Source organism: Xenopus laevis, chromosome 1L, assembly GCF_017654675.1.
Source record: "Xenopus laevis strain J_2021 chromosome 1L, Xenopus_laevis_v10.1, whole genome shotgun sequence".
Taxonomy (NCBI): domain Eukaryota; kingdom Metazoa; phylum Chordata; class Amphibia; order Anura; family Pipidae; genus Xenopus; species Xenopus laevis.
The window spans coordinates 123,404,545-123,429,152 of record NC_054371.1 but is presented as its reverse complement, the minus strand read 5'-3'; the positions used below and the strand labels follow the sequence as shown (position 1 = coordinate 123,429,152).

Genomic DNA, 24,608 nt, shown 5'->3' with positions numbered 1-24,608 from the left:
CCTGCGAAGGTCCACTGTGGAATAAGCTGCCTAAATTAATACAATGTAATTACTCTGAACTGAACTGTCAGTCCATCTATTGATCCATTTATCTGGAACCATCCATCCATCCCCAGGTGTTATCTTAATCCCCCACTGGCCCCAATTCTTCTGTCCTGCTTATTCTTATGTATTTTGCCTTTCTCTTCTTTTCTGCTCCCATATACCATCTTCTCCTTCATCTACTGTATTGCTTCATAGTTCTACACACATAAAATGGGATCTCCAACCTGTGGCTTCCCCACTTTAAATGCACGCTTTCTTTTATCACACCAACCTAAAAGCTTTTCTGAGAAAGTGGAGTAAAAAAGGGAATTTTTGTTTCTACCTTCCAGAAGTTGTTCATTGTCTATGTTTAATGGGACTGTGTAATAGGTTTTAATTGTAAAATGTACACTCAACAATATTTCTCACTCTTACATATTTTACACTATTTTTCAGACATTTCTCACTTATGCTGATAGACAGGGCTGGTCCTATCAAATGTGGGGCCCAATTGGGACCATGTTGGCGGGGCCCCTAGACAAAGTGTTGCTGGCTACTGACACACCAAGTATTTAGGAAAATAAGGGCATATAGGCACAAAATAGAAAGGAAAGGGGCAGACAAGGTAACATAATAGGGGCACACAGGGTAAGAGAGAGAGGGAGGAAATAGGAGAGTGGACTGGGCCAATTAGTTTGGGGCTGGGCCGATTCAGCTTGGGAGCAGGCTTGGTTGGATTGGGGGCAGGCAGGGCCTATCAAGGTTGGAGGAAAGCTGGGCCTATGAGAGTTGGGGGCAGGCTAGACCTATGGATTTGGGGATGGGCTGGACTCTAAAAGTTGGGGGCAGGCCAGGCAGCATCATGTGCTGAGGGAAATATTATCTGTGCTGCCCTGTGGTGCGGGGCCCCCCAGAGGTGCGGGGCCCAATTGGGCCCAATTGGTCCAATTGGCCTAAGGCCGGCCCTGCTGATAGACAGTGTATCAAATTTAAATAAATGGAGGTTACAAGATGTCATTCAAAAAATGATGAGGTCAATAGCCAAATCCCTAATCAAATCCCTAATCAAAGGGTTCATATAATGGCAACATATTTGTACTGTCCTGCACTGATTATTTTTCCAGCTTGTTTCTTTGTTTCTCATTACATTTCTAAATCTCCAGTTCTTTCTACCATACATGCTGTTCATTTTCAAATATTTATCCTCTCTCTCCACTGCCCTTCTGCTTTTTTTACTGTAAAGCTCACCCACTCACATTTGCCCTCCCACTTCTATTTAACCCACTTTGTATTTTCTTGGGTATCTTCCACCATCTTTTTACTATATATATTCCTGGATTCTCTGCCCCAATTTTCCATTTTTCTAAGAGTATAATGCCCAGATTTTGAATCTTGTATACCTTGAGAAATTTTCAGCAGTGGCCCTGTGAGCATTAATCCTGTCAGAGTAGCGCTGGGCATGAAACTGGGAGACAGACGTGTTCATGTCAGTGCATTCTATTTATTCTTTTCTAGATTTAGTGAATTTAACCCAGTCAGCATCTCATTTCCTTTTCACCTTTCTGTAAGTGTAGAGAATTGGGAAACATTTTTCAGCAGATCAGATGGCACAAAGGCCAGTATAATGTGGAAAAGAACAGAAAGGCTCATGACAGGTAGAATGCAGGGTGTTGCAAGAGTGTGCTTAGAGAGAGAGAGAGAGAAAGAAAGAAAGACAAAAAATAAAGCATCAGAAAAAAGATGTTACGGTGGATATGAATATTTGGATGATGATAAATTAGAGATAAAGCAATGTAAAAGGAATGTTGGAGTGGCTGTGAATATTTGGATGAAGATAATTTAGAGATAAAAATCAAAGAAAGTGACAAACCTTGGTTAATTTTCTAAAACAGAATAAGTTGCAAGTATGGAGCCGCTAAATGTGTGATACATAATACAAAAATGCAACATAGAAATAATTGGAGTTTATATGGGGCAAAGCAGCTTAGTAAAATATAGCAGACTATTTTTTATACAAAAAGTAGCTTGATTCAAAGTAAAGTGTAGTAGACTTCTGTGTAGGAATCAGTACAGGTATGGGACCTGTTTTCCAGAATCCTTGGGGCCTGTGGTTTTCTGCTGGGATGTTTTTGTAATTTGGATCACCACACCTTACAGTGTCGGACTGGCCCACCGGGATACCAAGAAAACTCCTGGTGGACCAAGGTGTCAGTGGGCCCTCCTGCTTTTAAACATTTGGCCTATTTCATGGTCATTACCAATTTCTACAAGAACAAAGAGGATAAATAGATGGATTAATAGATTATAATATGAGGAAGAGGAAGAATAATAGTACTAAGAGTAGGCCTCTGGTCTAAGGTCTTTAGGTGGGCCCCAGTCCAACCCTTTGTGGGGGCCCCCGAGGTAACAGTCCCAGTGGGCCCAGGACCCCCAGTCCGACACTGACACCTTATGTCTACTAAAAAATCATCAAAGAATAGGATTGTTTTGCCTGTAATACAGATTAAATATATCTTAGTTGGGATCAAGTACAAGGTACTGTTTCATCAATACAGAAGCAAAATAAATAATTTTTAACAATGTGAATTATTTGATTAAAATATAGTCTATGGGATATAACCTTCCCGTAATTCAGAGCTTTTCGTATTAGTATGTTTGCCCACAGACAAGAACAGAGGTGTGTTGGGGTGTCTGAAATCCTCTTCCAGTCAGAAATACGGATTATGTGGTCATGAAAATGTGGCTTTGACATAACATCTCTGGTGTGTGGTGTAGCTAGAGGTGACACAGGATTTTGATAGGCACAAAGAACTGGATCATTTACTCAGCAATAAAACTTAACTGAGAGGCAGCTAGTGCAGAATCTTATATATATGGTATAAAGGAGCTATAACACAGTGGTGTTTTGGTTAAAGGGTGGTTTTGGGTTTGGGACAAGAAGGGGAGGGATTGGAACAGAATTTGAAGTGCCACTGTCCATGGGCCTCTTTTGCAACTACACATTGGCATGAAAAGTTTATTTTTGTCCAATCTATACTTTACTCATGTACAGAAAATATAAAATTTAAGTAAAATGGAATGGAGAAATCTCTTTCTGTGCACCTGCCTGCAAGACTTAATTAAAAAAGAAATGACCGTATATAGTTTAGGTGTACTGATACTGGAGCGCTAGATGTGGTTTTGGGAACTGGAATCCATTCTCTTAAATAGTAAGGAAAGAGGACAATCTCTGTTTTAGGTCAGTAAATTCTAGGAAATATGGGAGTGGAATGGAACAGCAGGGAGTAATTGAATCAGGTTCCTGGTTTCATGGGGAGGAATGTTACAATTAAATAGAGCAGGGGATTTCAGAACAATAAAACGTCTTCTGTAATAAAATACTACAGTCTTTAAAAGGACATAGTGCTGATCAAATGATCATAAGTCCATTTTGAAGACTATAGAGTTAAATTATGGCTACACTTATGTGAGAGTGAGAGAATGCCTCCAAATGCATTCTGTGATTTTTATGACAACCTGATGAAGTGAGGCCACTGTTTCACTTATGTATGGAGGAGATTTAAGTAGTTGTTCTGACATTGAACAGTATGGCAACTACTGTATCTGTAAGCAAACACAAATATGTAAATCAATAAGGTTTCTTGGGCAGAATAATTAATACTTAAAAATCTGAGTATTCTGGGAAAAATGTAGAAAAAATTGAAGGTAAGCCAGAGTGGTGAAGATCAAGTTATCAATATGGTCAGCAGTAAGGAGGTGTATGGCAAATAATAAAGTATTTAGAGCTCAGTTTACTTGTAGTGTATAGGCAGGGATTTATGTGAGCATTTAGAATTTATAGGAAAGATGATGGGCACAAATGTCTGCCATGTTTTTAGTAATGTTTCCCACAATAATCAGCAGTGGGCAAGTGGAATAAAAACTACAAGAAGTCCCACTCTTGTGGTGCAGATATGCAACAGATGCGATTGGACTTTTGTTTTTATTACCATGGGGTAAACCAAGCAATACGAAGTCAGCATCACCCAATTGGAATACATATTGGACCTGTTATCCAGTATGCATGGGACCTGGGGTGTGTATAGGGAAAGCTTTAGAAAATGTGAAAATAAAAAAGTTACTGGGTTCTCATAAATTCACTGGTTTTATCACTTTTGCCAGGCTTCTGCTGTCCTTTGTCTTGGGGCTCTACCTTTATTTTCCTCTATCTCTTTTTTATTATCTTGCCATTTTCTGCTTATCTTTTTCTGCCTTCTCCAACTCTCCGTCTCTAATTTTGGGTATTTCATCCCCTACGTCTTTCATTCTCCCTTTCAATGTATAGATAATTACTAAGAGTATATATGACTGCCTATGTATGTGTTTCTATGTGTGTGTGCTGTCTTTTCCCTCCCCACCACTGTCTCCCCCCCAATTCTATATATTTACTTCCTACTCTTTATGCCCATCATTCCTCACTCAGTTTTCTGTTTGTTTTCCTCCATCTCTCTGTTGCTTTTTTTGTCTCACCATTCCTCCCTCCTTTTATCCCTCTGTCCCTAAAACCCAGTGTTTCTCTTTATCTATTCCCCCCTCCCCTTCTCTCAGGTCCCCAGCTGGCTTATAGCTGTAAGGGAAATCCCCCTTGTGTTTGTAGCTCTGAAACTATGCATAGCGCACACACATATACACACATTCAATTTTTATCTTCCCATATAGAAAGGAAAGGGTAAATGAGATGCCTGTGGGAAGGGGGATGGTGTTACTTTTTTTTGTTCCCAATTTTTTTCCCATTTAATTGTTTTGTTTTTTTGTTACCTGGAGGAGATGGTATTTCAGTCGTTTCCATGGTAACATATCCTTTCCATGTAATGAAGATGCTTGTGATAAAGAGAGCGGGGGGGGGATCCTTTTTTCCCACCCCTGCCCCCTGATTTATCCTTTCATAGCACAGAACGGTGGGCAGAATATTTGGGTTGTAGGGTATCATCTTTTTATCAGCTATCTTTTGGAATTCGACAGATGCTTATAAAAGAATTTCATGTAATATATATCTATTTCCACACAGCATCTATTTTAACTATTTGATTCCAGGGGATAAGTCTCTCAACACTTTATTGTTAAGGGTGGACCTATTTAAAAAAAAAAAGGTGTTTGTAATTATTGATTTGTTAGCTAGCCATTGTTTAAAAACAGCATATCAAATATTATTAGCCTTTTAAACAAAATAACCGTAGAAAAAATCAGTGCATGTCCACTTTAATCTATGAAATTTGCTTTTGACGTTACTATTTATGCCAGTGAAAGAAGATCAAACCATACACCATACAAATTTGCATTATGGTAAATTACATAATCATTTACCTTAAACAATGTTACATTCAGCCTCTTAGTGTAACACATGTGCCAGAATAAAGCCAATTTCCTAATGGAAAATGAAAAGCAAGATTGCAGGGGAAAAAAATCCCCTTTTCATGGAAACTGAAGTATTGAATTGGACAGCAGATAAAACCTCCTCATTTACCACCTCTCTACCAACACCCCTCACTGCCCTTTTAACGAATTGCAGGTAAAAATCACACCATTAACTAGACCAGCAAATAATTATGATATTTACATACTGATATTTGTAGTTATTCTTTGTTGACTTTTAATATCTCCATACAAGGGAAACCTAAAACATATGCTGGCCTTGTAAAACACTATGTTATGTTGCATTTACAATTGTTTGTATTTGAATTTGGAAATGAGTGGGAAAGGCCATATTGTTTCAGCATAGTCATTTTCAGTAAACTACAAGAAAACAATAGAGGTACAGAATCTGTTATCCAGAATGCTCGAGACCTGGGTTATTTGGATAAATGATTTATTTAATTTTGAGCACTATACCTAAAATTCTGTCTTGCATGTAAAGAGAAATTAATAAATAAAGAGAAAGGCAGAGGTGTACCAGGGGATATAAGATGCATTTTAGTAGTGAGCAGTGCTGCATACATAAATATCCACAACTCTTTGCACTCCATAATGTGAGAGCAATTTTTATTGTTTAAAGCTGGGCGTACACATTAAGAGGGTTATTAATCAAAGGTCAAGTTTTTGAAGTTTTTCTACTTGAAATAAATTCACAACTCGAATGTTTGCTTATTTATGTAAAAACTCAAATGAATGCAATCGGGGGAAAAACTTGTATATTCAAATTGATCGAGTTATCAGCATATAAAATACGAATAGCTCGAATTGATTGAGTTTTCAAGTGCAAACCACAAAAAAAAAAAATTCCAAAAATCATAAAGGCAAAAAAACATCTTCAAATGGTTCAAGGGACCTCTGCCATTGACTTCTACATGACCTCGACAAGTTTTAGCTGAAGTATTTTCATATTCAAGCTTTTTGCAGCTTCGGGGGCATAATACATATGAAAAGTTTGTTTTTATCACTAAATATTGTAATTTTTACTGAAACTACCCACAAAAAACTAACATTTTTCAGGAAACAAAAACTCGATCTTTGATAAATAACCTCCTAAGATCTACTCATTTCGCAAAGTCACTAAATGAGTGGATCTTGGTTACTGATCAACGATTTGTCACTGACATTCTGGGCCAAATCAGGCTAATGCTGTCGTTTGGCCCCAGGCCACAGATTGGATCATAACGGGCACCTATACAGGTCTGGAGAAGACTGCATTTTGTGGTGTTATCAGTAGTGTAACTAGATGTTACTGGGCCTCACAGCAAATTATTTTTCAGGCCTCCAAAATGTCTAGAGGTGGACCTGTTTTACCAATATTTATTGAAATTGGATGTGAATTAGGGCCTCATGGGGCCCCTATACCTCCTGGGACCCCTGCAACCACAGGGTCTGCTTCCTCTGTAGTTATGTCCCTGGGTGTTATGGATTTTCAAACCATCTCAATAGATATTTGGCCGCAAATTGGGCAGTTTTGAAAATCTTGTTGGACCGGGACCATATCGCCACATTGATGCAGTCCTCTTCCAATGGGCCTGCATAGGCATCTAGTATTATCTGTTCCATGGTCTGGATCATAATGAGCGCCTATTAGGGAGGCAGTGAAGGAGGACCCATAAATGTGCAGATAAGCTGCCAACTTGGTTTGAAAGGTCAAATAGGCATCTTAAATCTGCTCATGTAAGGCCAGCATAAGGTGCAAATCTTGGAAGGGCAAGGGGGCTGAAATTCAAGTGCAAGAAACATGGCCCCTGGACCAATGATTGGATCAAATGAATTAGACCCTGTGCATACCATAGATCAGTGATCCCCACAGGGCTGCCATTAGAAATCATGGGGCCCTATACAACAACATTTTCGGGGCACCCGGGCCCCTCCCACCCTGGCGCCCAAGCCTGCCCACTTCACATCACAGTTAACTTGTCCCCCTTGTCCCCCCCCCTGATGGCGGCCCTCAATCCCCAACCAGTAGCTCATGAGCAACATGTTGCTCTTAGACCCCTTGAATGTTGCTCTGAATCCTGGCTTGGAAGCAAGTTTTAGTTGCATAAAAACGAAGTATAGTGGCAAGTAAAGCCTCCAGTAGGCTGCCAGTCCATGTAGGGGCTACCAAATAGCCAATCACAGTCCTAATTTGGCACCCCAAAGTACTTTTTCATGCAAAGGTACACCAAATGATCTGATCTATCTGACTAGAGAGGCTTATGAGGAGATTGTGGGATGGAGAAAATAACTTTATTGCATAGCAACTTAAAGTAACAACTTAAAGTTTAAGGTTAATGGCATTCTGCTATTTTTAAATATCTGTGATCTCATTTTTGTCATTAGAAAGTGCTTATGGCTCACAGGAGCAAGTATTGCCACATACTTTCTGGTAATAAGCATTCACATTAGCCATAAGCCAATCATTTCCATTAGCAACAGTGGGAAGCAATTGTCTTCAGTTCCCACAGGGTAAAATGGCTACGTTCCAACATCCCAGAGGGCTGTTAGACAAACAGAAATTAGTAAGCTGCCACAATATTATTATCATTGCTTCAGAATATATCAATTATATAGATACAAAGGAATATAAATATACATATTTTGTCAAAAGTGAAAACCTGTGCACAAGCTCCTCCAACCTCACCTTAGATGCTTCCTTCCAGCATCACGTAATTCTGAAATCAAGTATCAGATACAGTGGAAGACAGGAGAGGGGAATAGAGCTTTCATTGGCTTCAGTCTCAGCTGTTTATGTGACAATAGAAACAATATTGTGTAGCAATAGATGCAACAGACCAAAAAGCCATGGGTGTTTTAAATTAATAATATTTGTGCAAACACATTATCTTTGGCAATGAGGTTTAATGGGTATTGGGAGTCTCTAAAAGACATGGGATTCATTTAACATTTTAACTATCAATCAAATGAGAGAGCTTACAGAGTGAAAATGTATTGCTCAACAACCCTTACAAACTTATATGGCCAATGTAACACCACATTTGTGTACCTAGTACTGCCTATAGCACGTTTAATTCCCTTGAACAAGGGGCAACCAATCTACTTTTCACATTGCTAAGTCCAGTATATCCTAGGCACAGCCATTAACCCTCCCTCCTCCTCCACCTGATCAGTTTACATGAAAGTCTTTGTGCATGCGTCAGCCATGAAGGGACCAGCCACAAGTGTCCAGTGGTAGGCTGGATGGATTTTTTCTTTAAATGTACGTTGTCTTCAATATAGGCACCTGAGGGCTGACCCCCTAATGATGCCATAGTCACATGGAAATAATAATACTATTAACCCTTTCATCAACACACAAATGTCCTGGAAACGCTGCTTACTCTAATACAGTGATCCCCAACCAGTGGCTCCTGAGCAACATGTTGCTCCCAGTGGCCTCAAAGCATATTTTTGAATTCCTGGCTTGGAGGCAAGTTTTAGTTGCATAAAAACCAGATGTACTGCCTTAAGACTGCCAGTCCACATAGGGGCTACCAAATAGCCAATTACTGCCCTTTTTTGGCACTGCTCTTTTTTTCATGTTTGTGTTGCTCCCCAGCTCATTTTACATTTGACTGTGGCTCATGGGTAAAAAAGGTTTGGACACCCCTTTAGGGAGCTAGCACACGGGCAGATTCGGGGAGATTTAGTCGCCTGGTGACTAACCGTCTCTTCTGCGGAGTGACAATCTCCCCGAACTGTGTTTGCTGTGCCCGCCACCTGCTATAATGACAAAACGCTAGCGCCAATGCACTCGCGCCGCTTTTATTTCTGAAGTCGCCCGAAGTTGCTTCACAAGGAAACTTTAGGGCGACTTCGGAAATCGAAGCGCCATGAGTGCATTGGCACTAGCATTTTGTCATTATAGGAGGCGGCGGGCACGGCGAAGGCCGAATCTGCCCGTGTGCTTGAGGCCTTAATGTATACATTCTTCACATGTAACATCTTGTTCTGGGATCTCTTTAGACTTACAGAAGCAAAAATATGTTTGTTGGGTTCATTATACACATTTCCAATGCCATTACTTTAATATTGAGGGTTTAACATTTCAGTTTGAGGCAGTTGTGTGCTAACCAGTTCTATGACAGCTTAGAATGCATGACAACACTTTGTTGGGGTTGATGTTAATTTTGTGTGGATTATGCTTTTGAGCTATGCTTCACATAAGTTGAAGCCTTTATACATGACAACTATTTTTATTCACTGAACAGCCAGAGCAATATATCACAGTGGTGACTGTAGCTCCAGAGTTGGATTTTTGAGGGTTAAAAATGCACTGATTATAGCTGTTTTTTTGGATTTTTTTGGTGAAAGAATTGAGTTTCCAGAAGACATCATTTTTATTTGCTTATAGTAGTGGGAGAGCTTATTTTAGACCCAGTGTCCGTGTGGGTATAAGTAATTTTAGTAGTATGTATATACCAGTTGCATTTTGTTACCAGTAACCTACTAAAAATGTATTAGTATTGTATGTAAGTGTCTGTAGCGACCCACTTACTGAAACCCAGCTGGCAAACATTGGGTTTGTGGGTTGGTTGTGGTAATAAAAAGAGGGTCAAGTAGTGGCGAAGTAGCAAATGCCAATACACGTGGTTCCAGGGAAATCATAACTAGAAAGTGATATCATGAGGAGCAGAATAGACTTTTTTCCCACAAAATGTACTTTGACACATTATACAAAGGCAGGTCAGAACCTTTTTTAGGAGATAGTATTTTTCTTTGCTTAGAATAGTGGCATAGCTTATATTAGTTATTTGGGTAGACATTCATATTTGGGTAAAACTTGAGTCTTGAATCCCCACATTTTTGGTGGTTGGTACAGGAAACCAATTCCTTGGTGAAAGATGCCAGACAGTGTTAAACCTAGCCTATATGTAATAGCACCATGTCTGAATGAAGTCAAATACATGGTGCCCCATGACCACATTCTAATTTTACTTTTTACCTGTACTTCATTGTGACAAGAACCTCACTACAAAATGATGTTGTCAAGGTAAAATTACTTAATGGTTTTCTGTAACCCTTTAATCACTAGGCTGTGCCTTCCTCACATACTGCGCCAGAGATTCTGCCATCAAAGCACAAACGGCCCTCCACGAACAGAAGACTCTTCCAGGGGTGAGTTTTCACTTGTTCTTACGTCAATACCTACAGTTTGAATAAGATGTCATGGAGGACAGTTGTGGGCTGTAATGTATAAATGGTACAATGTACTGGTATGGTGGTTGAACCTTAGCTTGAATTCAGTTCATCATGAGGATGAATAGAAAGGAAAGAGCATTCATGTATAAATACAGTATGTAGAACACTTTAATAAACAGAGTTAAAAAATAGTTAAAACTATTGATATTGTGAAGTATATCTGAAGTTTTCATCTGCATTCCGTTCCAGGCAAGATCCACAGAGAGTACGTTGCTTAAAGAACGATAGGACAGATGTTTAGAGTGTTTACCCTCTTTCTAAATGTAGTTCATGCCTATTTATTTTCCCTTAGCTATATATTATTGTGAGAGTGAAGATTATTTTATACAGACCTTCTTTATTTTTGTATTAACATATTACAGTAATAATGAGTACCACTATAGAGTACTATACCGCTATGCAGAGTGCTATAAAGAGTGACTATTATATTATTTATAAAGAACAGCTAAAGCACATTATCACCTAATAACAATATTAATTTATCTGTAGTGATGGGCGAATCTGACCAGTTTCGCGGAAAATCCGTGAAATGGCAAAAATTCACAGAAATGCATTGGTCTATGGGCGACAAAATAATTTTGATGTGCAACAAAAAATGTTTTGATGCGCGCCAATTTTTTTCACCAATTGCAGTCTATGGGTGTAATTTTCGTACTGAAACTCTGTGAACTCAGCACAATTTATCTGTAATGAAATATGCTGCAATGATTTTTGGGATTCTATTGTTAACAAGTGAGCCATCCCTGACTGCCTCTTTAGGGCTGGGGTCCTTCAACTTCCTACAATACCTTTTTCCTTCTGAATATCATGGTCAGCATGTTCTCCATAACTGTACCCAGACTGCTTCCTTGAGGGTAGTTGATCCAGCAAACAAAAAGATGCATTCATATAGCCCCCATAAATAGGTCCAGCAGTAGTTAAAGGGGGTGATTGTGTTTAGGTTTTCTAGTGCTCATTGAGTTTCCTATTACTCCATAACATATAGAGTAGAGGCATATTTATTAACATTGGAGACAAACATCACCAGTGATGTTGCTCATATGTTATTAAATATGCCGCTAAGTTTGTGTTTAACAAGGGGCCACAAGGGGCAGGCACCCTAGGCAACAAAAGAGGTGGGTATCTGGCTTGTGTATTAATTGGAAATTCAATGCCTTTTATAAATGTTTATAAGAGTTTATAACCGACACCAATCTTAGAGGGTCTTGGGTACAAACACTTCAGGTAGTCCACATTTGCCAAGCACATCGATAACTAATTAATTTTTATCCACTCATTTGGCAGATGGCTGAGTTAGATCTGAAGAAAAATGAGAGGAAGCAGCAACCTCTTTCATTTTCAGATTTATCTGGATTTGTAGAATAAATCTTGTGGGATCCAATGGGATTGCAGTGCAGTCTTTCAAAGTTAAAAAGTTACACAGATGGTTGGGCATTAAGTTAGTGTAGGGCATTTTCCTTAATCTGGTTGTCTGAGACCCATTCAGTGTTGTTACAAGGTAATATGTGCAGATTCCTTTATTGTCTCTCATTTGCTATTGCTGTAGATCATATGCATTTGTTGAGAGTATGAAGAAGGGATATACCACATTTGTACTGACCATCAACACTGAATGAAGAAAGGGTACATATTAGTGTGGCTCAGGGAGAACTTTCTATTAGCAATAAAATTCTAATAAGAGCTCCTTCTGGAACTTACAGTTGACTGACCTTAATTGAGTTGACAGGTGATTGGTTGGAGACCAATATTAAATCCAGAACAGTGGATTCTAAACTGTGGGGCTTGGAGCAGTGGCAGGGGGATGGGCTCACCCTGAAGGCCAACTATAGTATTTTTTGGGGTCATTGCATATTTGCCGACCTAGATATACCTGAAAGCCCAGCTTGAAGGTTAAGTAGGGTGAGATTTTTGTCAAGGCCGACGGGAGCGCGAAGAGCCGCGTCTACTCCCAGCGGCGAAGAATCCAAAATGGCGGCGCCCAGTCGGCCCACGTGGGCGCTGGGACGCCAGCGCCGCAAAGCCGACACATGCGTAAACACGCATGCGCAAACACGCCAGCGCAGGCACGCCGGCATAAGGATGTCAATGACATCACTTTGGCGCAAAATTTGAATATAAAAGTGCTTCCAGGACGCCTGAATGGCGCCTAGGGTTGCCACCTTTTCTGGAAAAAAATACCAGCCTTCCTATATATTTAAGTTTTTTCCCTATTAATAACATTGGGATCAACCATTATTTTTACCGGCCAGACCGGTAAAATACCGGCCAGATGGCAACCCTAATGGCGCCCAAGAATAGATTCTGCTTCCCTGAAAATGGGTTCCTGTTCCAAGCCTTGATTCCTGTATCCTGTACACTGATTCCTGCACCTGCCTTGGTTTGACCCGTTGCCTGGACTCCTGCTTATCGATCCTGATCTGCCTGCCCTTGAACTCTAGCCTGAACTCTGATTATCCTCTTGCCTAACCCTTTGGATACCGCGCCCTTGATCCCTCAAGAAGGCTTCCTTCTTGATCCAGACTACCTCCCTGGAGGGAGCTCCTGGCTCCCTGACAATTTTGGACTGAACACTAATTTGCTGTTATTCTTAGAACTATAACTGAATGGCTGATGTTTTAATGTCTGTAACCTTATTATGAGCTAGGGGGGCTCTAAGCAAAGGTTGGACTTGAAACACAGGATTGAGCTGAGAACCACTGATCTAGAAGATCACGAGAGCTCTAGAAATCGGCATAAAAAATTAGACTTCCTGCACACGCTCATGATGCTGGAAAAGAAAGTGCCTTCTTAAGCAGTTAATCTTTTCTTTCTTCTTTTCTTTATTTAAAGCTTAAAATTCATCTTTAGAAAATAAATAAAATACTCATAAATATGAAGAAAAAAACATGGCAGCAATTCACATCCTCTCAGCATTGAATTAATTAATTAATAATTGCTAAGAATGAATTCAAATGACAATTTTATTTTAAAATCATTGAAAACACTGTATTTCAACCTATAAATAAATGCTTATTTGAGATTCTAGTTCAAGAAAGCTTTTTTTTCATTTACTTGCCCTTAAACCATGCAGCAGTAATGCCAATTTTTAATAACAAATCAAAAAGAGGCTAGAAGGCACTTCATCTTCGCTAATTATCACCTGATTATAAAAATATCTGCTTTAAATCCCTTCCCCCACTGAAAATGCATTTTCCAGTAATTTCTTGCTTTGGATGGGGTTGAGCCCACATCATTTACAAAAGTAATTATTTCAAAATATGGCTTTTTGCTTGTTGGAGGTGCACTCAATAAGCTAAAGGAAAATGATGAAAAGTGACTATAAATAATCAATCCTGGGCAGTACCTTACTATATAGAGAAGTTGCATGAGTTTATTAATCTATACCCTAGAAAGTACTTACTATGTTATGACAGAAATGCACAAAGCTCCACTCAAGATAACTGAATGGAAAGTCACATGGAAATAATAACAATTATAGATATACTGTATATATTATATTAATATTAGCCCCTTCATCACCACACATATGTCCAAAATACAATGATCCCCAACCAGTGGCTTGTATGTTGTTCCCAGTGGCCTCAAAGCAGGTGCACATTTTTTAATTCCTGGCTTGTGAGCATGTTTTCTAATGTACAAAGATCATGTGCACTACCAAACAGAGTATTTTGTAGGCTGCCAGTCCACATGGTGCTACCAAATTACCAATCAGTGCCCTTGTTTGGCATTCCCTATGAGCTTTTTGCATGCTTGTGTTGCTCCCCAAATCTTTTTATATTGGAATATGGCTCACAGATAAAAAAAAGGTTGGGGGTCCCTGTTCTAACACATACTCTTAAGGTGGCCATAGACGTTAAGATTTTTCTACAAATTTTCATGCGATCAGGCAAAGCCATCAAATTATTGTGAGGCTAGTGGGCACTGAATGATCGAGCATCTAATGATTTTCATCCGACAACGGTCAGAAAATTGATCAGTCGGGTTAGAAAGTTTTCATCGATCACAGTGAAATGTATCCATTGTCCAATTGTTTGCAGGGCCAACCTAACCACAGTTTCCTAGCTTCAACTAGACATTATCGCTAGAAATGGTCGTTTTTGTTGTTTATGTACAAGTTAAACTACTTATTATGTATGTATTTACTTTGTGGATGAAGTAGTCCTTCGTTATCAAATAGTATATGAGTTGGGTTACTCACAGTGTATGTATAAGCACTTGAGGAAGGATCTCTAGATCTGAAACATGTTGTGCATTTCTGAAATAAAGTGATTACTGATCAAAGAAATTGGCTCTCCAGAGTGATATCACGACTTTTCCATTCATATGTCATATGTTTTTATGTCAGGGTCATATCCAACATAGCTGCTGACATCTTAAAAATAAAAATTCCAAGGACAACTTTCTATTTGTTTGGTTTGTCATCTAGGATTTGGTCTGACTGGGCACATTGTAGTTTGCCCTCTACATATGACATGACTGTTGAGTATGAATAGTGCTATTATACTACATTTTTTAGGTACAGCCTTTCAAAACAAATATATCTTACAGAGAGAGAGCAGATTTTTCACTTGGTCAGTGAAAAATCTAAAATACATAGGGGCATCATCTCAGTGTAAAAAAGTCATTACATTACTAGGAATCAAAATTACCTTGGCATGGAACAGAACTGTTGGGTCGAAGTAACCGGTTGGCAAATACTTAAATACATTTTGCCTTAGCTATTGGGTGAGAGAAATGTTTAATAAATTCTCAAAGGGAAGGAAACAATAATTGTGGCATTTAACTGATACTCAATGGTCAATTTATTTCCCTGTGTGGCCCTGCATATAAAGAGTGTTTCATTGTATCATCAAGCAATATATATATATATATATATATATATATATATATATATATATATATATATATATATATTTTCACTATTTGTCACTATTGTTTCTCATCCTGAAGAAAGTGTTCTTGCTTTATACTGGACTTCTAATGAATGTTGCTTCACATCCTTTTAACTGGGAAGTGAATGGTGGAAAGAAATAATATATCTTATGTCAAATTATTTTGAAAAGGCACAGTCAATAAAAATTGGACACGAAACCGAAGTAATAATGTTCTTCAATGAACAAGAGTATGACCCTTTCACAGTAGTGTACAGCCTGAGAGGGACCTCAAGAGATCAAAGAGCTTCCCAGTATGTGAGTGAGAGTGCTCAGTAGAAGAGAGGCTATTAAATGAGACAGACAATGCCCCAGTGAGTGACACAGTGATTTATTATAAGAGACAGTGTGATCTGTTGATGGAGCATCTGCTGACTGATGCACCACTGTTAATGTGTGGTCCTGTATCAGATTGGCGTAATACTATGAAAGAAAGCTCCTGATCTAACATGAATTCTGGGAAGACTACCAGCAGTGCATCTAACTGCTAGCACCATTGGTTACACATCATTTGCTCTCTTTCATAATAGCAGAAATGTCAACTAACTTCATGTCATCAGTAAGTTAATGATCCAGTCCTGTTTTTTGCCAATTCATTTACTGCTTTTGCCATGTGGTATAAAGAAGAATAAAGTCTTAAATATGCCTGAGGTGGATAATTATCTTACTGATGACATAGACTTAGGCTGCCGATGTAGCAGGCAGAATAATTCAGAATGGGCTGGCAGCTTCATTCCACTTCTTGCATTAATGTAACACAGCAGTTCTACAACTATTTCTATCCAAGACTCACATCTTCTAGATCTCCCCAAGCTGAGACTATACTTCTAAAAGTACAATTATGGTTATGGTCACCTGGAAATATCACTATTGTATACAATTTTAAAAACATTTTTTATCTTAAAAGAAGCATCTTTTTTTTCCAGAATCTGCATCCCTCTCCCATCTTTTCTCTTCCAATACACCATCTTTTTCCCCATCAGTTGCAGGGCTGTGGAGTTGGAACTCCGTCTCCTCATTTTATGGTACCTCCAACTCCGACTCCTATGTTTTTAAAGGAACATTAACACCAAAACCTGAAAGTGTATCAAAGAAGAAGGGAAGGTGAGCAATCCCTTTAAATACAATCCAAAACTAACTCAAGTATTGTTCTTAGAAACAGAATTGCTTCTGCCACATCCTCCTTCACAGCTCTTATATCTGATTTAATTCTTTTTAGTGCTTGTATTTAAAGTTATTAGGAGTCAGAGTTGGTACATTTTTGGCGACTCCAGATGCCCAAAATTGCTTCTGACTCCATGACTCCGACTTCACAGCTCTGATTAGTTTCACCAGACTCTGCATTGTTCTTCCCTTCAACTACATCAGCTTCTGATCTTTTCTTCTCAGCAGAGGTGTTTCAGAGCTGGGACAAAGCAAAAGGATGCTCAGTGTGACAAGGTAGTCAGTGTTTCTCTGGCAGTGACACTATTGTATGACATGGGCGGCATGTTTCCCATTCAAATGAACAGACAGTATCTGCAGATGGGAAGGACAATCTGACCGCTGTGGTTTCCAAAGAGACTGGAGAGGTCAAAAAGACATAAGGCTTAATTCTGTATTGCTGTCAACAGTGAGTTTCATGGATCTGGGACCATGTCTTGCTATGCCTTGTTGTAAGGATTGCTACAATCTCACCCATAAGTCTAGGGAACCTTTGTACACAGGCGGAAAGAACATATCCACTCCCATCTGCCTTTTCATGTGGCTTCACTGACAGGCACAGTGAGCAGATTTCAGAGAAAATAGCAAAAAGTATTCACCTCACTCATTATAATGCCTGTGTGTGTGAACAAAAAATGGCTGTCCACACTTGGAGCTCCCCCCCATTCTTTGGCAGCATAGCACTCACTAGTACCCTTTTGTGGCCAATATAGTATTGTTTCTACCAAATTGATCGTGGGGACTATTAGCCTGCACCTCTAGTATGGTAAACAGTTTCACTATGATAGGTGCCCTTTACAGAATGGTTTTTACCATTACTATACTTTTTTCATTGTAGTAGAAATTACAATAAGGTTTTTTTTATTGAGACTTAAAGTAATTCCTTGCTCCTAAGTACAACAAGCAACTGATACAGAACAACTTATACTGGTAAAACTGATTAACTGGGGTCAGGTGGAATATTGTTTTCGGGGGGTGACCCCAAAGTTACTCGACTGTCTCCTCTGTAAGATTCATTTGTGTCTGTTGTTTGTTATAATTTTGCATTACACTGTAAAAGGGCAATATAACATCATGTCCAGCATGAGTGCAATAAATAGGGCTTGTGTCAAACATACTTTTTGCTTTTGTTATGGTTCTAATTATTTCTTTTGTGGAATTAAAACTACTTCATATTTTGTTTTGCCACCAAGGTTGGTGGGGAGCATCATCTACCCCGCACCAGTGTTACTTTTTTTTTTATTGACCCCATGCTACATTTGAGGCACAGGAACTCCAACAGTCCCATTAGTGCATTTACACTACCACTAAATGAAAGTTTAGGGACACCCCTACAGTACCCCCTGGTAAAAAACACTCATTACATGCTTTTTAAGACATGAAACTTGTTGAACCCCCATAACAAACTTCCTTCTTCTTTAGATTTCATGACACATCACTTTGGAAGAAGGCAAAGCAGTATCTCTGTAAATAATATAATTATATTGAATTTGTGCAGAATATTGCCCTGCATAAGTATAAAGTGGAAAGACTAATCTTTTTCTGTTTAAGTTTCTCCCAAGGCATTGACACATTTTTCTTAATAATAATTCATGGAGTATTTGGTTTAAAGTAAACAATATGAAGACCACCCTTGAATGATAAAATGATTCTCCGGTTAGTACTTATTAAGATTGAGGCATACCATTTTCTTTTATATATTGAAATGATTTATATAAACAGATTTTTTTATGATTCCATCAGGACATTCAGTGTCTTTTTGTTATATCATAGGTTATTTTTGCAAATGTTTTTTTTAAAGGAGAACTAAACCCTAAACATGAATATGGTTAAAAATGCCATATTTTTCATACTGAACTTTTTGCACCACTTTGAGAAGATAAGCTTAGGGGTTGTTGCAAATTTACAAGCAGAAAACGAGGTTTGTCTGTAATATAAGCTGATGCTACAAGGCTGATTATTAAATTCTGATGATAATTGCACTGGTTTCTGAGCTGACATGCCAATAATTGGTATTAAGTACTAAATTGTGACATTTCTATTCTGTATATACAGTATATTGAGAGTGGGTCTCTAAGCTCAGTAAGTGACAGTAACACAGAGCATGTGCAGTGAATCAGCAGGAAAGAAAATGCGGAGCTACTGGGGCATCTTCAGAGACACAGATCCTCCCTGCTAAAGGGCTGTGGTTGCTTTGGGCTGGTTCAGAAGCTCAAAACATAATGTGCAACATTTCTAGCCTACTTCTTTAGTTAGGCTTTAGTTCTCCATTAAATCCATATTGATGCATATCAGTCACTGGCCCACTGGGCCCTTAATACCTCCTGGTCCCCGGCAATTACATGGTCAACATCTTCTATAAATAATGCCCCAATTTATATATACATGGCTAAAGCATGTACAGTAGTGTCCTCTCATAACTATTGTACTACCAGATAAGCTTGCCATGCATGGTAAGATGTTACTGTGGAAACCACAAAAATAAGTAAGGCCCACGCTGCAGAACTGGATAGTAGACCTTCCCACAGCCTGCTCTAGGGCAACCTGAGGCCATAGTATTATAAAGGAAAAACAGCAATTAAGAGCAGAAGGGAAGGCTGTAGAGACCTAGAAGGCATCTACATTATTTCACTGCAAATTATTTCTCTTCCTTTTGGCCTTATATATTTTAGAAGAAAGCAGGGTAAAAGATCATGAAAATGTATTAACACAGGCTGAAGTGATGGGAGAAAGCAAAATAACTGAAGTATACTGAAGTAGTGCTTTTTATTCCATTCTTTTTATTATTCACTGAGAAGGCACAGTTTCTAAGCTGCAGTCAAAACCCTTCAAAACAGGAGACACACCATAGTACATTTAAAGGTATGTTTCGGGGAACCATCAAGGGGGTACTGGAGGTACAGTAATCAGGAGCTCTATGAAAAAGGGGGGGCCCTGAGATGGAATGGTACATTTTTGAGATCACAAAATGGGCTTGGCTTGTAGGGGAGTAGGCTGAGTTTGGTGGGTCATGGGCATTATTTTTAAATAATTTGATGTGTCTTAGGCAGTCAGGGTTGTGGCCATGTGTGAAGGTTTTTTACTAGTTGGCAGGGCCCACCACCGAGGGGTGCAGGTGACCAGTAGGCTAATAATTTGGGCACCATGGGGGAGTGGGACAATTACCTAAAAAGGGCATTATTCCAGATTGCTCCCAAAAGAGCACATATATATTCCACATTAGTGTTTCCACCTAGCCGTATTTCACTGATCTAGCTGGCAAAATACCAGCAAAGGCCAGGGCCAGTATTAGAGATTACGTCAAACATGTTGGTAATTCCCAGTGTTGGTGGTACTGGAGCAGAGATCCCCTGCTGTATATTCTACAAAACTATAAGAAACACAATTTTGCAACTAAAATGAAGTTACATTGTATGTATTGCTCCTAATCAAAAATGGAAGAGGAAAAATAAAATGGCCTAATTAAATCTGTATAGATAGAGAAAGCTTGTCACATATAACCCCAGTCGTAGGTTATGTAGTATTTAATCACATGAAAAAATCAAACTAACGCCTTACCTTATTGCTAATTTTAATTTACTGTGCACTAACGGTGAGGATATCCTTGCACCTTGTTGTAGATCCAGCACAAGGCAAAGCTATGCAACTTGTAAATTAACATAATTTCAATTACTACTGCAACTGGCTACTTGTGATAACACATTTCACATATAGCACCATGTAACAATCACACATGGCAATGTATGGTATGGTAAAAAGCATGTTATGTATGTGTTTGAATGTTAAGTACTGATTAGATGTGTTGCTTTTTGGGGAAGGAATGACGTTTTTACAAAATTCATACAAGAATTGTTTTGGCTGCACAATAAAGAATGATGCCTGAATTTTATTGGCCAAATAATCTTGAACTTTTTTTGGTGAATAATTAGATCTGCACTTTTTTTTGGCCATTTGCAACAGGGATGCACCGAATCCAGGATTCGGTTCGGGATTCGGCCAGGATTCGGCCTTTTTCAGCAGGATTTGGATTCGGCCGAATCCTTCTGCCCAGGCGAACCGAATCCGAATCCTAATTTGCATATGCAAATTAGGGGCAGGGAGGGAAATTGCGTGACTTTCTGTCAGAAAACAAGGAAGTAAAAAATGTTTTCCCTTTCCCACCCCTAATTTGCATATGCAAATTAGGGTTCGGATTCGGTTCGGTATTCGGCCGAATCCTTCGTGAAGGATTCGGGGGTTCGGCCGAATCCAAAAAAGTGGATTCGGTGCATCCCTAATTTGCAACTATTTCCCACTCAAAATTAATCATTTTTGCATGTTGCGAGAGTCGTCACTTTTGATTTGTATGTTTTCACTTTGGTAAGCTGAATATCAGGATATTCATATGAGAAATGTTATGTCTTGTGATATACAGTAAAGCTGTAATGCAGGAAATATTCTCATTTGGAAACAGTACCTATACAGTCTGTCATCACCTAGTCCCGCTGGTTGAAGGAGGAATTATTTTTGTACCCAGTAAATGAAAGAAGAGTATATCATAAAGATGTTATTCAAATTAGTCATTCACATACTGGCAATAATTATTTGTGACTTAATGCACAAAGCTTTCACACTTTTGGGCTACTGGGAATGGCATCATGAAAGTGTATTCTAGTAGCAATTATACAATATTGTGAACTGATATTCTCTTTGTTCAGAGGATGAGCAAATAATCACCTTTGGATATGGGTTACTTTGCCAGTTCAACCAGGACAGAACGTTGGTTCATTCCATTTGCTATAAATCCTATTTAATTTCAATCTGTTCTATGTTCTTTTATTATCTGCACCATTGCACCACTTGATAATTTTCTTAGTAAGGCCTCCCGTTATACAGTTATTTTATTACTGGTATTCCTTGGATAGGAAGGTTTGAAAGTAACCCTTCTTTCAGTGACTGACAATAAACAGAAATGGCATTAATTGCATGATGGGGGTTCATATGTACCTTTGGGTGGATCATACAACAGATTTACCTTCATATATTTTCTATGAAATTTTGCAACACCCGTTTAATTGTAGATGAAAGCAAAGTGGTTTCGAGGAATTACTGTTTGTTCTGACACGAAAGAAAGATTATTTATGAGAATGTACCATGGTATAGACATTTCAGGTGATCATGATTCTTGGTTGTCATGTTGTGCAAATGTCAGTGTGAGTTATGTCTTAGCTATAAAATGTGCACAAGGCCGCTGCTGAATATCCTGACTAATGGTTCTTTACAACAGGAACCGAAGCACCAACCAGTGAAATGCCTTAGGAGAAATTACCCACAGGTGAACTGGCAAATGCTTTGAGATTCTGCAGTGTTTATGCCACAAACAAAGCAAATGGAAATACTGAATAAATCCTTATTTCAAAAGATCCTTCTTGCACTGGTAATGTAGAAAATCTGTAGCATGTTTATTACAATTAATGGTTCCAAAAGAGGACTTGGTTTGGTGATGATTTGACAATGTACAATCAAGTCCAATACATCCATTTATATAGGCTTCAGTTTGCCAGGTGCAAAGGAAATGTATGTTGCTGGCATCATGTTGCCACTAAAATGTATGTGACAGGAAAGAGCTAGAAGTAGTTTTCACTCATAATTTACCATTATCTAGATCTAAGTGTAGCAATGAGGTTTTTAATACTTTTGCGAATAGCATAGAGTCCCCATAGCTAGTAAGGGAGGTAAATAATCTTAAGAGGTGACATTATGTTGCAAATGATCCAGTTGCCTTAGTCATTCTCCTGCATTTATCCTTCTCTGTTGCTTTTGCTAAGAATCCTCTTCCCTGGCTCTGCCTTCTGCTGTGCTTCCTGAACACTTTTGGGCTACAGTGAATGGCACCTTCTTTATGAGACCTTAAAGGGCATATATGAACACACCTGCAACTGAAGGTGCTGCAAAAGGGATGCAATGGAAAGTCCATATTGATGCCATTCAGTAAGTTATGTTCAAATATGCCCATGTTTCTATATTGCATCCATCCTGACTCTTGTGTTAAATGGTGCATAAATTGCGCTTATTGATGTTGGGGAACCTTGGAGCTACCACCAACCTGCATATGACCATAGCTCCAGGGTTCTCACCATGGGTCACATCAATAGGCTCCCCAGATTTGTAACCATGAAATCAGATGCAAACACAGTTTTTAACATGTGTTCTGGACATGATGCAATCTTTACTCTTAAAATGCTAGGTGCACGAGTTTTGTCAAAACGCAAGGGAAATTGCATCGGTTTTGACACATTGGGGGCAATGTTAATGGTCACAACTCTGCACTTGGCCACAATTACATGGCACTGTGAGAAACTAGACACTGCACTTGCAGCCGTAAATTATCCCTCTTATCTCTTTATTTGGCCATAAATGTCACTTATATGCCGATGACATCCAGATATATTTAGACATCCTAACCACTGACATTCAGAACTAAATCTCTAACTGCCCCTTTTGCTATCTACTCTTGCATGAATAAGTGCCACCTCAAACCAGGATCAAACTGAGCCAGTGTCGGACTGGGCCAGTGGGACACCCAGACCTTCTCCTCTGGCTGCTCCATAAAGGAATGAACTGAGCTTACGCAAACGCTCGATGCGACGTATATATGGACAGCAGGCCAGGGAATTGGAGGTTGGAGGGGTCCACTGGGGACTGCCAGGAGGGCCCTTTGTTTGCAGCCCCGGTGGGCCCTCAAGGCTCTAGTCTGACCCTGAACTGAGCCAGTGGGACACCTGGGCGTGTGGAGCAGGGGCAGTGGCAGCCCCAGTGGGCCTAGACCCCTCAAGACTGATGCTGTCTCAAACTGAACCTAGCTAAAACAGAGCTCACTTTTCCTGCCCAATTCTTCTCCTCCATTTACCATTAATACTGATGGAATGACCATTAACCCTGTTGTTTTGGCACAATGTATGGAGGTTATCTTTGATCCTTCTCAAATCACACTAGTGCCCCTGTCATTAATTCTGTAGATTGTTGCCCGATTATACCCCCCTTTCTTTTTCAAGTAACTACTAATACATTAATCCATAATCGTATTATGTTCTGCTTAGGCTACGGTCACACATAGCTGTTTCTCGGCTTGTTTGTAGGGCCAACATAGTACCTGTTAGAAGCAGGCTGGAGCAGACAGAGGTGAGTGATTTGACTGTGTCTTGGCCTTCATTTATACACAAACGGACTAAAAGCTATTTGTGACCATAGCCGTAGACTATTGCAACCTCTTACCAACCACTATCCCCTGAAATAAGTCTGATGGTAGAATCCTCCTTCTCTCTCCTATTAGGGAACCTGTTCATCACCTGGTAAAATCTTTATGTTGCTGCTCCTTACATCTGGAGTTCCTTCCCTGGATTCCTCCATAAAGAACACTCTCTCAACCCATTCAAAAAGAAACACAGATCCTAGCTTTTGAAGCACTAGAACATTATCTGGTCCAGTCTGGGCACTTTCCAGTCTTGCCTAGATTGTTGTACTCTTTTGCCCTCCTGTTTGTGTTGGTATGTTATCAACCCACTTAAGACTGTAAACTTTACGTGGCAGAGACCACCTTCTTTCCAGTTCTGTTAACACATGGAACTTAATCTCTGTATATTTATCCTTATTTGTTATAATATATGTTTGTGCTTTTTTGTGAAATCCAAGTAGCACTTTATAATTAAAGTTATATATACATTCATAATGTGGGGAGATCTCATATTGCTTAAAGAGTTTTGTGTAACAAATAGGGATGAGTCAAATCCAGGATTCGTTTTGGGATTCGGCCAAATTTTGGCCCTTTTCAGCAGG

At 39.2% G+C, this 24,608-nt stretch overlaps 1 protein-coding gene across 1 annotated transcript in view; it reads left to right on the top strand.

Moving 5' to 3' along the window:
- Positions 1–24,608, top strand: part of LOC108713430 (CUGBP Elav-like family member 5) — a 74,360-nt gene that overhangs the window by 4,697 nt on the left and 45,055 nt on the right. The window contains exon 2 of the mRNA XM_018256990.2: positions 10,493–10,575. Within this exon, the coding sequence (XP_018112479.1) occupies positions 10,493–10,575 (83 nt within the window). The remainder of the gene's footprint in view (positions 1–10,492; positions 10,576–24,608) is intronic.